At 33.7% G+C, this 15,711-nt stretch overlaps 1 protein-coding gene across 5 annotated transcripts in view; it reads left to right on the top strand.

The window, feature by feature from the left end:
• Nucleotides 1-15,711, top strand: part of Ziz (dedicator of cytokinesis protein Ziz) — a 264,599-nt gene that overhangs the window by 2,834 nt on the left and 246,054 nt on the right. For 3 of the 5 annotated variants that reach the window (XM_076448323.1, XM_076448319.1, XM_076448324.1), the window contains exon 1: nucleotides 8,289-8,622. In XM_076448323.1, the coding sequence (XP_076304438.1) occupies nucleotides 8,524-8,622 (99 nt within the window). In that variant the 5' untranslated portion in view covers nucleotides 8,289-8,523. Of the gene's footprint in view, nucleotides 1-2,837; nucleotides 2,960-7,786; nucleotides 7,934-8,288; nucleotides 8,623-15,711 lie in introns of those variants that run through there. The other 2 variants (XM_076448312.1, XM_076448311.1) reach the window with 2 other exon arrangements.

Here is a 15,711-nt window from a genome sequence, read left to right as displayed (position 1 = left end):
TTTGTTTGTTTTTTTAATTTCGTGCAAAGCTACTTAAGGGCTATCTGCGCTAGCCGTCCCTAATTTAGCAGTGTAAGACTAGAGGTAAGGCAGCTAGTCATCATCACCTACCGCCAACTCTTGGGCTACTCTTTTACCAACGAATAGGGGGATTGACCGTCACATTATAACACCCCCACGGCTGAAAGGGCGAGCATGTTTAGTGCAACCGGGATTCGAACCCGCGACCCTCAGATTACGAGTCGAACGCCTTAACTCACCTGGCCATGCCGGGCCCGGCCATAAGGGCAACAAAGGATCGGTGTATGTTACACGTATTCCAAAGTGAGGTGTCGCGGAAATGACATCACCAGCATCTAAAAAAGGTAATAAACTGTTAGGAATGTTTATGAGAAGAGTATTTAAACACATCTTTCATTTCGAAATTTTGTTCTTACAAGTCGAAATGTAAGGTTTGTGATGGAGCTACGTAGCTATTATCAATTATATTTATACTTTGAAAATTAAGTCCTCTTATATTTATATGGAATAAACACGAACTAATTTAGTCAGTTATGAACATTTAATTAAAACAAACAGTTCACCTATCGCTGTTTTTTTTAAACTATAAACGTTCTTATAGGTAAAAAATATGGAAAACCTCATGCATGTTACGTGAAATAAACTAACTTAAAACAGTGGTATCTGGAAACGTACGTTTTGAGAACTAAATTGTTTTACTTTTGTTAGATGCTGTATAATTTTGTTCTCGCAGATAATAACACCATTGAATTTTTATATCAAAAACAAAATAAAAGAGGCTCGGCATGGAAAGGTGGTTAAGGCGCTCGACTCATAATCTGAGGGTCGCGGGCTCGAATCCCCGTCGCAACAAACATGCTCGCCCTTTCAGCCGTAGAAGCGTTATAAACTAACGGTCAATCCCACTATTCGTTGGTAAAAGAGTAGTCCAAGAGTTGGCAGTGGATGGTGATGACTAGCTGCCTTCCCTTTAATCTTACATTACTAAATTAGGGATAGCTAGCGCAAATAGCCCTCGTGCAGCTTTGCGCGAAATTCAAAAACAAACAAGCAAAATATAAAAAAAACACTAAAAGTATTGGATATATATTAGGAACTTAAAGTTCGAATTTATACATTTTATTTTTGTTTTCGATTTCTCTGGTGGGTCAATATAAAGTTTGCGGACTTACAATATTGAACTTTGTCGTTCGTATCAGTGCATTGGACAGAGTGCGCACAGCTTATTTGGTACTTGCACTAAAACAACAACGGTTCTCTAGTGATTGCCTTCAATAAATCGATCTGGAGGTTATAGTGTTCGATGTCAAATCCCCATCAGTGAACATACTTGCACTTTCACCTCCAGGGCGTTATATGTACACTCAAACTTACTTTTCATTGGTCAAAGAGTGGGTATTGTTGACTTTTAATCTAAAATAAACATAAAATTGCTGTTTTCAACGTGAAGTAAAGGTGGTGATGTATATTAAGAAACATTACAATGGTGATATTTCAACATTAGTGGCAATACTTAAGAATTGGCCGGAGTAACAACCCTATTTTCATATTTAGAGGGTTTGTAATGGTTGTTTAAATACAAAAAGTAACATAATACAATAGAGTATGAACAAATTTTATTTTTTTTATTATATGAAATACAAAATGAATAGCAAAACCTTATCGTTTCTCGACTTAAATTATGTATCTATATTAGAAGCAGTAATTACATACTTCACAAGAACTACAGTGAATAGTGTGACCTTATCTCATTAAATGTTTTGTAACAAATTATTCTGCGAGTTACCCTGAAGTTCTCTGTACAAATATTTCAGTTAAAAACAAGATAATATATTAAAAACAAACATAAATTGCGGAAAGTATTATTAAAAACATGTGAATATTATCAAAGAAATGCAATGAACTTGTTTTAAACACAAAGCTACACAATAGGTCCTCTATATATATTTCACAACCACGGGTATCGAAATCCGATTTTTATCGATATAAGTTCTTATGTTTACTACTGAGCCGCTAGGGAACAAATCCAATGGGCTATAATGACGAAAAATTTGAAAGAAATTCCGAAATTTCTAATTTTGCTGATTAGCAAGCGTTGTAAAAACTATATGTACATTTCTGAAGCTGTAAGACAATTAGGTGGGACTAATAATATCGTTGCAAGAAAAATTAATAACACCTGATTTACTTAACATGTATTAACCACTAACGAAAAAAATTACCTTACTTAATTTAGCGTTGGTAAGTCCTCTTAAGATTTATTACAGTATCAAATGATAAATATTTCTTTCTGATTTCAAATTACCCAGTAGGAATTATAAATGTGATAACGAACTTAAAAAAGATAAAGCAACAGGATTGGATGATTCATCGTATTTCTCTATCTTTATATGATGCTTTAACTACACATTTAGAAACAGAAACTGCCTATAATACCAGTAATAATGCAAATATTGGAATTGACTGATTTCACTGTTAAGTGTATTTCATGAGATTTTTGAAGAAAAAAAAATGTATCTCATAGTTTTCTTAGCATTCTTAATAGTAACAATATATTTACTAAATATAGTAGTTTTTTTTTGGTAAAAATATTGATGTAGCACTAGCGTCATATTTTTAGAAAAAGTAATAAATTATTTTCCAATAAAAATATCATAGCTAAGTTATATTATTAAAGAAAGTATTGGATGTCTTAAATCATTATATTCCTATCTAAAAAACACAAAATTATAGTATCCGAGGTATTACGTTACAATGGCTCAGTTGTTATCTTACTAACAGAATGTGTGTATGTGTTTGTTTGTTTTTTCTGATAGCAAAGCCACATCTGGCTGTCTAATGTGTCCACCGAGGGGAAACGAACCCCTGAGTGTGGCGTTGTAAATCCGTAGACTTAACGCTGTCTCTTCGGAGGAGAATATAAAACGAATAATTAATTGTATGTATCACAATTATAATATTTTACTTATAAAGCGTTTAGTTTTATGTCTAACTTTATTTAACTTGTATATTAATGTTGATGATGATAACGTATTTGTTTTACAGTCTGATATAATTAGGTTCCATGAAATAGTACAAATGGTCATACATAAAATGTCGAGTTGTCTACCTGCAAATAAACTTACTTTGATTGCGTTACTTTAGTTTGGGATGATACAAACAATTTTTTAAATACTCGATTCTGAATACTTCAAAAAATTTAAAGAAATGTAGTACAACGACGTGAAAGAACCTTATACATCAATTTTTATTAAAATTTCTTATTTGATTTTCGAGCATGTATATGCAATGACTAACTAATGTTTATATAAACGCTTGAATGATATGTTGCCTAAAATATTTGAAGTTATTGTATTACAAAACAGTTATACATATACATATGCATACATTCAAATACCACACGTAATTCCATACGCTTGTATTCCATATACAAAATTAGGTTTCATGCCAAATACTGTTAAGTATAACTGGAAATAATTTACCCAAAATATTTGACAGTTTGAAACATAATATTTATCCGTTTATTTACAGAAAGTAAATAAAAGTTATCTTGTGATGAGGTTTGGTTTTGGAATTTCGCACAAAGCTGCTCGAGGGCTATGTGTGCTAGCCGTCCCTAATTTAGCAGTGTAAGACTAGAGGAAAGGCAGCTAGTCATCACCACCCACCGCCAACTCTTGGGCTACTCTTTTACCAACGAATAGTGGGATTGACCGTCACATTATACGCCCTCACCGCTGGCAGGGCGAGCATGTTTAGCGCGACGCGGGCGCGAACCCGCGACCCTCGGAGTACGAGTCGCACGCCTTACGCGTGTGGCCATGCCAGACCCCTTGTGATGAGTAAAATGGTTATTGTTTTATCATATGTGATTAAATAATAAATAAAGTGACGTTGGTTGTAAAACCTTTTTTTACTCTTCATTCTTGGTGATTAATGCACTGAGTTGCTGGTCGAAAAGCCCAAAGTCAAAGCTGCTAAATATTCTATGTACTTTAACCTGTGGGTGCATTATTAAAGTAACAGTCATAGGCATCATTAGGCATAAGACGGCTATGGTCAGGATATTTTTTTCTGTGTCCTGACCGTGAAAGTGAGTTTCCTCGAGGTACTCGCCCACCCCCAACAAAATGATTCCCTTGAACCGTTGAATCCTGTAATCCTTGTTCTGAAAAGGTACTTTCTCATTTAAAGTTAAACCAAAGCTAGAACCGTGTTAAAGCCAATATCTAAGTAAATTTTAAATATAAAACCCTGTTCTAATCATTCACAGTTTATCTTTCGAGTTGTAGCTCCTTAATCCAGGAACTCGTTACTTCATCACAACCTTGATCTCCATCGCCTTCCAAGGATCACTTAGCCATCCTTCCTGCCACCGCCGTCAGCCAAGTCATTTCTCTTTCTTTACTTTCCGTTGTGTTTCATAGTTTTGCCCACACTTGCTTTTAATGTTAAGGTTAATTTAGACTTACCTCAAATAATTCGGTGTTTATTGTACCGTCCGAGTAACACCATTACTCTTACCTAGTAAAACCTAATCTTAATCCCGCAAGCGGGGCTGATAAAAGACGAATCTTTCTGAGCGCCCTTGGTTGTCTTTAAAGCTCTGAAGGGTCTTGGGAGATATAAAACTATACTCACCACCAACCTATACTAGCGACTGACTAACTACCACTGGCCCATTCCCAGGTTCTATTTGATCGTTTAAGCACCTAGCGACGCTTCTGGTGTCAGTCAATTTTGTTTTTCGGTTCTTAGAGCTGGGTAAAGCCCTTGTGCCGACGGCTGGTGACTAACTGTTCTCCCTCTTGTCAGTATATAGTAGTTTAAATTATGGATGGCTACACACACATATATATAAACGGTTAGAGTTTCTTACCTGATCGTTTAACTCATGCATGCAAAAGGTACCAACCAGGTTAAAAATATCGACACCAAAATTTTTCTTTTTTTCCACTACCTAAAAGGCGCAAACGCTTGTTACTGTTAATACTATTTATAAATTGTACTATGAAAAATAAACGTGATTTGTGAGTTAATTCTGAACGAATATGTATATCTTATATACATAATTAATATTGGGTAATATTTACAATTTATTTCATAAAAAAAAACATCTTTAGTGAATAAATAATATATAACCTGATAGTTTGTTTTTGTTTTGGAATTTCGCACAAAGCTACTCGAGGGCTATCTGTGCTAGCCGTCCCTAACTTAGCAGTGTAAGACTAGAGGGAAGGCAGCTAGTCATCACCACCCACCGACAACTCTTGGGCTACTCTTTTACCAACGAATAGTGGGATTGACCGTCACATTATACGCCCCCACGGCTGGGAGGGCGAGCATGTTTAGCGCGACGCGGGCGCGAACCCGCGAATTACGAGTCGCACGCCTTACGCGCTTGGCCATGCCAGGCCTGTAACCTGATAGAAAGTTAACTCTAATGAAACGTCGATGCTATGTTTATCCTATTTTTCGTTGTTTTATACTTCACTTATTTCCCAAGCTTACTGCACTTTTCTGGAAGTTCAAATTTGTAGGGGTTGTAAAATAGAATTTTGAAATAAGTTTATAGAAATTAAGAGATCAACTCACTTTAATTGTTCTATATTAGATCCAACCAAAATTGTCGTTAGGATGCTAAGCACTAAAATGTACTATATCTGCAGCAAAAACCCTTCGTCAAAAACAGTAATATATGAAAATAGGGAATTTGTACGTAATTAAGCACAAATCTATAGAATGGGCTATATGTGCTCTTCTCACCACGGATATCGAAAGCTGCTTTTTAACGTTGTAAATACGAAGACATACCGCTGTGCTACTGAGGGGAGAAAAGATACAACTGATTTAAGTTTTAAGCATGGTGAGACAACTAAAGTTTTAGTTATTATGACAGTTAAACAATGCCTCTAATGTTGTGAACTGTACTAATAAGAAAAACAATTTAGGTGTTGTTCAGGAGAGTCTGATTATTATTTGTTTCTATGACAACTGCCACCAACTTCATTTTAGCTACGGGCCTGGCACGGCCAGCTGGGTTAAGGCATTCGACTCGTAATCTAAGGATCGCGGGTTTGAATCCCGGTTGCACCAAATATGCTTGCCCTTTTTAGCCGTGGGGGGCGTTATAATGTTACGGTCAATCCCACTATTCGTTGGTAAAAGAGTATCCCAAGAGTCAGCGGTGGGTGATGATGACTAGCTGTCTTCCCTCTAGTCTCACACTGTTAAATTAGGGACGGCTAGCGCAGATAACCCTCAAGTAGCTTTACGCGAAATTCTAAAACAAACAAGCTTTTTAGCTACGTGTTATGCTTATCTATTGAAAACCATAAAACAGTTTTTGTTTTAATAGTAAATTCCTAACTTTTAAGTTATTCAACCAATTATATTTAACGCTTGGTACAGTTCTAAGTTTTTGTCAATATACTTTTGCATTTAAAATGCAGGAATATATTTTTCAACAGACAAACACAAAAATCATTACATGATCACACTTTCATGATGGTAATGATATACATTTTTAACAGATGTCGATACTTTCGCATAACCCTTATTGAAACTTACTTACAACTATTAATAACAATTGAAGAATATAATTATTTAAATATTCGATATTAGAATTGTAAATAATATACGATTACAAATAGTATTCAGTTAGGATGCCGTAGATAAAACCATTTTGGAGAAACAGTCTGCTTGTCTTAACTGAAATTTCTCGAAAGTTAAAAAACAGGCAAAGACGATAAAATTAGCTTTACTTACCTCTTAGTTTCATTTTTGAAGATCATGATCCAACACAAACTGAAACCATGTAGTCAAATTCTTCTTCGGTTCAGAAAAAAGAATATTTCTTTACTGAAGCTTTAACTTTTTACCCTCATAATAAATCTACTTTTCAGGATTTGAATATGATAGATATTGTTTGAAATAAAATACGGGAGATACTAATGTTTAGTTTAGTTATCACCATTAGATTCCATCAAGGAACATAGGGCCGCCATCGCTTGCGGATTTTTCAACAAGTATTTAAGTGAGTAGGTTGTTAGCCCACTGCACCGAGCCGTCCCTAACTTAGCAGTGTAAGACTAGAAGGAAGGCAGCTAGTCATCACCACCCACCGCCAACTCTTGGGCTACTCTTGTACCAACAAATAGCGGGATTGACCGTAACATTATAACGCCCCCACGGCTGGGAGGGCGAAAATGTTTGGCGCGACACAGGCTCGAACCCGCGGATTACGAGTCACACGCCTTACGCGCTTGGCCATGCCAGGCCAGATACTAATGTGCGAAGAATAAAAAGTACAGAGATATAACAACAATGTCTTTTAAAGCAAAGCAAGTATCACGAAATACGAAGAAATTAATGAACATAAAATCTTTCTAATATAACCGGCAAAAATAATTTATTAATATTCTTCTTCTAAACACAGGATAGAATATCCTTCTGGGGCTTTAAAATAGTTTTATTTCTACTAACGATGCAGTATCATTTTCAACAGAAGGGGTGGATGAAACTTGACACATCACGTGTGCTGTTGACAGCATGTAAAATAATTTATTCTTTTAGAGTCTTGCTTGATAAATATTGGTCAGTGGTGAAATATCACGTATCGATGTATTTAGGGAGCAACAAAAGTAAGTTATAAACCTGATAAATATTTTCGATAGCATGTTGTCTTCAAATTCCTACAGGCGAATGTACTTGTCACATTATTCAAAATACGTCACAAATAATTCAAAACACATAGAAAGATAAACACATGGAATAACAATAAAGTCTTCTGGCATATCAGAACAAAGAACGCTCATTTTATCAACCAGTGATGTAGGTGTTTATGTAATTCTACAAAATCACTTCAGTAGGTTGATAGAAGATTACGTTACAGGAACAAGTTGCTTTGGAGGTTAGCGAATCATGTATTTATGAGTGAATGTGTACATCTGTTCTTTGTATTCATCTAAAATACACACTACCCATTTCTCTTTAAGTTCATTCTTTTCACTGTTTCGTAATTGTGTTTTGTTTTTTCATGATGCTAATGTATCAGTTATATTCACAATGTTCCAGTAAGCTATCTGTTGAATAAAAATTGAGTGTGAGAATACAGTATATTGTTAAAACAGTAGTTTATATATTTTAACTCATATTTATTTAGTTGTAGTAATCATTTGGATTTTAATTTTTTGAATTAATTTGAGGTTTCCAATTCATATTTGTCTAGTTTTGTATATATAATTTTCTAATTCACCAGATGTCGCATTAGCTTTTCAATGGGTGTGATTAAGTCACCGAGTGTGTTAGGAGTAACGATAAATTGCATTATTAAAACGTAAATTTTGAAATGATAAGTTGACCTACGCAGTCAGGTAATTATTCTGCAAAGAAACAATCACCGAATTAGTTTTGACAAAAAAATTTAGAAACAAATAACTGCATTATTTTAGTATATAGTGTATTTCAATTCTTTGTTTTTATGACCGTCAGTATAAATTGATGGCAGAGAGGAAGTTTACCCGTGTATTAAGTAAACCGGGCTCTGCCGCTCAGGTGCGGGAAACTGTTTCGCAAGCTGTGAGGGAAAGTGCTGGTTTGGTAAGTTTATATTTGAAATGAATTTATATTAGTTGGCTTTATCAAGTTTCTGTAATTAAAAGTGTATTATGTGAGCGTAGCAACTGCTCCCAGCGTGATTCAGAATTTCAATATGTTGGTTAATGTAACTGTTTATCATTGTAATCAACACATTTACACGTGATTTTGTCATTGCGATATATTCCGATTCTGAGTTGTATTCTTTAACTGTAAAGTTTTTACATAATCATACAGTTTTGAACAACAATTGTAGATTTTCAAAAGCGTAATTTTTTACACCTTGAATTTTGAAATGCAGATACATATTTTTAGTGTCTTAAAATATGTGCGTTAGCATTAACTTGTGTAAGGTGTCGCTGTACAGCAGTATAATTTAACTTCACGTGAACCAACAATTTATTCTTAAGGAATTAATTAATTCTTTTCCATAAAATTCTCAAATATTGCATTTCTTATCTTGCTAGAACAACAACAAAAAAGTTGTTACTGCTTTCTTTGAAACAATAGTACTTGTAGTTGTGGTGTAGAGTGGAATGGTTTAAAATATGTTCATATTAGTAATAATGGAAATAATAATATTTTAGAATTGTATTATGAGGTCTGATATATTTGAATTTCTGTTATGCTATAGGTTATTAAAACTCAAATTGAACCAACACGTTAAAAAGTTGAAACCCAGTGTGAGAGATAAAAATTGTGTATCTATTCCAGATTTAGCTCATTAGTAGAGCTGGGCAATTAATGGTATTTGCTAATCAATTAATTAATGGGCTTATTAGTCAGTTAATACACCTTGTCCACTGCAATGTGTACAAGCAAAAAAAAATAAATGTTTTAACTTGCTCAGTCAGTTTATTTTATTCTAACATGGCATGAATTTTCTCTTTCTTTTATATTCATTTGTTTGGTTTTTAAGTAATTTTCAAATTACTCTTGATTGCATATAATAGACCTTTTCTGATGGTCACCATTTGTGCATTTGCAAAAAAAAAATCACATTTAAAAAAAAAATCCTATAAGTATTATGAACATTTCCTATTTTGCTGGATAAATTGTTAATGTTATAATGTTAATGTTTTTTGACCCCCTTCAAATATACAGTAACACTACATTGATGTTATGTAGGTCAACTAAGTTGACAACTAAACAATGAAAATGTTTTTTTCTTAATAAGAAAAATAATGCTTTTATTTAAAACATAGCACAATGAGAATGACAAATAACTAAGTACCTTGTTTGACAATTTATTTATAGGTTTTTATATGAATGGAATATATACAAAATTGATACTGAATAAAGATTTGAATTTTTAAAATATTTTGCATTCCTCTAACATACTAAACAGTAAGCTTATCTGATGTTGATGATTGTTTTATTTTATGTCATTAATATAATAAAAAACACCTTATGTTTACAAATATTTCAATTCAATAAAATCATAATATATTTATTAAAAATGTAAACATGTTTAAACAAAGAACTGAACAAAAGCAAAATATATTTAAACCAAGAGCAATCTTTAGTCATGTAACTTATTTTCTTTGGATTGTATGTATATTCCTGTGAAGAAACTACTTAAACCTGATTATTGCAAGTCTTTCTCCAAACACTGTGAATTTGTTACTGTGTTCAAGTTTATTATTAATAAAGTTTTCTTTGCTGTCCATTCAACTTTTCTCTAAACTAAATTTATCCATCTTATCTCAATTTACTTGATGTTTTCTTATTGAACACTGTTTTTGTAGCTTTTAAACAGATATAATTTTCATAGCTCACAACAAAAGTAACATTTACAGAAGCTATATGTACATCTGTAGATTCACATGGTTTATCTAATTATTGTATGAAAATTGAGACAAACTTCTACCAGATGTAGTACTACACACCCATGTGACTCCTGTGCTATTCTACCTATCACTTCTCATTTGGTAGTGCTCGTGTTCAGACATCTTGTTTGTATTATCTTTGAGTGCATTTTTTTTCTATCTACATACCATTTTCTACCAACAACTTTACTAATTATTGTACAACAGTGGTATTTGTAACTTATTCTGAAGTGGAATTATTTTATATTTTTACCTAGCTACAGTACTTTAATACAACTTTTTTCTACTTTTTATTTATTTCTGTGAATATTGTTGTTAGATTATTTGTTTTGAATTATGAATTCCTGATTCTGAGTTAGCACTTTGCAGGTTATATCTTCTTGTATTAGGACATTTACACAGGCTTCTGGGGAATTATTGGATTTACTTCATTTGGATATTGATCATCCAATGAGCTGTCCTTTGTTGGACTTTGATTTGGGTTTGAGGGCCCATACATTTTAATATATGGACTGTCAGCTTTTGAAAGATAAGGTATTTTTTGTTATGGTCTTTGAAAAAAATTCAAATGTTAATATTATTATAAGTAGTTATTTGAGTTCAATAATATAAGTTTTAGTTATATTGGTCAATGCTCACAGCCAAGTTCAGGTTTCACATTAGTGCTTAATTCTATCTTTTGTTCTAACATAGGTCTTTATTATTTTAGGATTACCTGTAATTTTTTTTACTTGTATATCGTAAATTAAGTTTACTATATTTTGTTTTTGTTTTCAAAACATTACATCTTGTGCACCTGTTGTCAGCACATACTTCACACTTACATTTACAATGTAATGTTTATTTATTTTTGTCATTATTTGTCTGTTATACTTATTTATATTAACTTTGTTTTGATGGATTTTGGAGCTGGGGTCTGCAAAAACTTCATTTCATGATATTGCACGTATTACTGTCGGGTTAGGGTTTTTCAATTAGAACATGATATATTTAGCCTTGTACAGTTCAATTAGGCTTAACAAGTGTCTGTTATTTTTGGTTTATCTGTAGTTTATCATACTGGTAAATCGATAATTAGATTAAGTATCTTGTTTTCTTCAATGCATAAATATGTTTATTTTACCACACACATACTTAAATTTACACTATTTTGACTGTTTCATTTTTGTAATTTTTTATAATTTATATTTATTAAAATTAATTTAGTTCATGAGGACTCCTGGAGGCTAGGGCGTGCCACATCTTCTCATGATATTGTTCATCTTCCTCGTACAACTGCTGAACCATTTTAGGATGACATAAATTTTATCAGTTTTCATCCACTAAATTATGGTTTGCTTTTCCAGGCCTTTACTACGAAATCTGTTAGGCCTATCTCAGCTGTTTTTAGATACTTTTTAAATTATAATTTTCCCCTCCTTTTCCAGACATTGTATTTCATGATGGGCATTTTTTTTCTCTTTCCAAAAGCTTTGGTTCAGTTTGCCCTAGTTTACCATCAAGAAGATTTTCTTAATGTTATTGACATCTGATTTGTATGGGGTACAGTCTCTGTCAACCCTATCACTTTTTCCCTCACTTAGTTTTCTAGCTTTGTCTTACCTTATTGTTTCTCCTACAGGAAATGTCTACTTTGCACCTCCTTTCATAGGCATTCCACCTGCACCTAGTGGATATTTACAGGATATTTCTTTGACTTTTTTGATTTTTGGATCTTCTGAAATGGGACACTGTTTACCATGCATTTTGTTTCCTGCTGGGACAGCAGTAAGTCTATGGATTTACAACACTAAAATCAGAGGTTTAATTCCCCTTGGTAGACACAGCAGTTAGCCTGATATGGCTTTGTTATAAGAAAAACATAAACCATGCACTTTTACTAGGGACATACAGTTGGCTCTTTTTCACCAACAGTGTTTTTATGGCTACTTCTGTACATTTAGAATGATGTTTTTTTGGTTGCTCTTTTGTTGCATACTGAATGATTGCCCTTTTTTATTCATGTTCCATGTCCAGCACCTTCCCATTCTTTATCTGCCTACCTACTGGTTTCTCCAGTAGTTGTGTATGTTCAATGTTGATTGGAGTTCTTCTATTGGTTCCACCTCAATTACTTCTTAGTTCTCCATTTGATCAAAATCAGGTGAGCAATTTCTGCAGGCCTGAGAATGCTTAAAGTACATATTATTTTTCATTTCTTGGGATACCATCTTAGTTGCTTTTTTTTCACACATGATTTGAAACCAATTTCATATCTTTCCATCTGGACTTTTGTCAGGTGTTTTGCATTTTAGTGGATTTTATTAATTTTAATACTAGGACATCTGGCTGTGGATCAGCTCCTTCAGTAGGGGTGTGTTCATAACATGTTCATCTTCTTACACACACAGTTCAGGTTTGGATTTTTCAGATAGGTAAAAAAAAAAAAACATTATCTATCTAACAATCTTGGCTATTTTGGGAGTGCATTCCTGAAGACATACTTCTGTCTGGATGATCATTTCTCCTTCTCTTGATGTAAATTTCTGTTATACATGCCATTATGGCTCACTATCTTACAGTTAGTGAGGTTCTAATACAGTGAGGGATGTGGCTTCTATGTTCTAGTATATTGGGTGTCTTTTCAGGAAATGTTGCATGACCCATGCTCTCTTGCTAGGATTCCTTTGCATTCTCCTCTTAACTTTCCTCCTTTCCTTTTCAACTGTATGCATTGGTTGTTGAATGTATACTCCATGTTGTTTTGTTTTCTTGTATCCAGATTGAAATTTTCTCCAAGATGACAGCAGCTTGTGAACATAATGCCACTTTCACTCCTATTTCTGTATCTTTCATTTCCCATTTGTATTCCTGTTATGATCTGGATTGTCTTGTCTGTCCTGTTCATGCTGTCTGATGTTGTATTGTCTGCATGATTTCTTTTCATGGTTCCCATTCCTTGTCCTTTTAATGTAATCTTCCCCTACCATGCTTATGGGATAGATATGCTAGCTTTAATGGACTGTCTCATTCTTCCTTGTTCTCTGATTCCCAATGTCTTTTTAAAGCATCCTCTCATTAGATCTGGCACCTATCCCTTTCCTCAGCTGCCCATTTCCATCATCCATTAGAGGAATTTATTTGGACTGGCATTTAGGCCACACTTAACACATTCATCTCCCATTATCTTCTTCATGTGGCCATCTCTTCCTCATTTGAATACCAAATACATTATGTACACCTTTGTTCAAGTGTGAATGAATAATGTATATTTTTTTGCTTCCTTTTAGGGTCTCTGATTTACATGGTGGATTAGTTTCTGTGGCAAGTGGCTCCTACTCGGGTATACTATTCACAAATCTGCACTTTGTGGCCTTTCTGGTTTAAAAAATGACCATTGTTGATATGGAATGGTTTCACAAGCTTTTGTGTTTTGTATCATAATTATGTCTACCTCAGACTGTACCAAGTCATGGAATATCATCAGCAAAACAGTGTAAAGATAACTGCCTATCCCTCCAATCCTGATTGAATAAATGGAATCTGCTTGCCTTTAAAGATAAGGTTTCATGGTCATTTATGGCACATTCTTCAGTGTTGCATTCTTCTGGGCTCCCCAGCATGTTTCACCAATGTTTAAGTAGAGTATGGGAGCACTTACCAATTCCTAGCTGCCACCTGGATGTCAGATGGTCTTTTGTTGGTTTAGAGCTGCACCAACTCACATAAGTCCTGACACGTAGCTGATGGACAACACAATACATTTCAAATGCCACCTAATTTTGGATTTGAATGAACCATCATATTGCATCCACTGTTGCCAAGATGTCAGTTTCCTGGTTGGCTAGGTGTTGATTGTGTGGTGAATCTTCACACATGTTTCAACTGGGATGGTAGGATGGAAACTGATTCAATTCTGCTTTCCCATCTTCAGGTTAAAACTGTAGGGACCCTCTACCTACCACATGCTAGATGAAAAAAACCTGATGCCTTAGGTATTTGGGTTGGATTTGATTCATAAGTTATGGCTTGATGTGCTTTACTCACTACACCATTTAGCAAGTCCAGTCAAGTATTGTGTGTGTGCCCTTTCTGTCTGATTTAGTGGCACATATTTTCTCAATGGGCAAAACTTATACAGTGGTGTTGCACTGCAGAAATATGTTATACTCCATGAGCACTCTTCATTTGTTTTACACAGGGTCCTGATCAAGGTACATCTTGCACCAGCACCTCCACCATTTCAATGTGATATTCTAGCTATTATATAAGAAGAGCTAAGGTATTTTATTGAAAATTTATTTTCAATAGATACCTCTTGTCATACTTTCCACCGTTTTCATTTTTGGTGGTGCTTTTTGCCTGATCTTGAAGTGAAGATTAGTTTCTGAAATACAAAGGGAGTCAGCTACCAGGAGGGTGTGTCACACTCCTACTGAAGGAGGGTTGTGACATGCTTATTAAATACATGCTATATTGTAGCTGTACCATATTAAACACATCAGGTAAGTGGGAGTATCAAGGCTAGCAGTAATGAAAAAAGTTTTTAATATAGGGGGCAGCACTGAACAGGAAAACTATTATGCGAGATCTGTGAGAAGTACATTCTCAGTTTAGAAAAATTATAATTTTAATGAATATGATCTTTCAAGATTCTGTTTGTAATTTAATTTTTGGAATTTGTTTTCATATTATGTACACAAAGAATCACATTGCATACATAATGTACATATCAATCATAGTAATGAAACTTATTTAGAAAAGTATAAGTAGCATTTCACTGAAGAAATGATTCATATGTATTGTTTGATCAAAAGAAGAGTATTTCTGTGTGAAACATTATTTAAAATCTAAAGCATCGCATGGTATTTAATCATTTATTTTCCTCTTCAGTTTATTATCTTTAAAGTAAGTGGTATCACAGTACAATGTAAACTTTTTAGATAAGAAGCTGTTTGTTGCTAAAGATAGAAATTTGTTGAAAAGGGCAAGTAATGCACGAATAGCTAAAGAACTTAGTAGTACATTTTTATAAGGTGTATTTATAACATTTTTTTTTTTTTTTACTTTATTGTGTGGAGAACATATAGCATATTATGAATGCAGAAATCTAGATACTTGATTTTGCAAAATCCTGAAAAGGATTAACCAAGTTTTGAAAGAAAAAAAATATAAAATTTCAAAACATGAGAATTATGTTTTGGTGAAAAGAGAACTTATTTGAATAATAATCATTATTACTAATAATGCAGTGTAAAAAAAGTGTTCATCTACATACCTTAAT

The sequence above is a fragment of the Tachypleus tridentatus genome, chromosome 8, assembly GCF_004210375.1.
Source record: "Tachypleus tridentatus isolate NWPU-2018 chromosome 8, ASM421037v1, whole genome shotgun sequence".
Lineage (NCBI taxonomy): Eukaryota > Metazoa > Arthropoda > Merostomata > Xiphosura > Limulidae > Tachypleus > Tachypleus tridentatus.
This window is presented reverse-complemented; position numbering and strand designations above follow the sequence as displayed.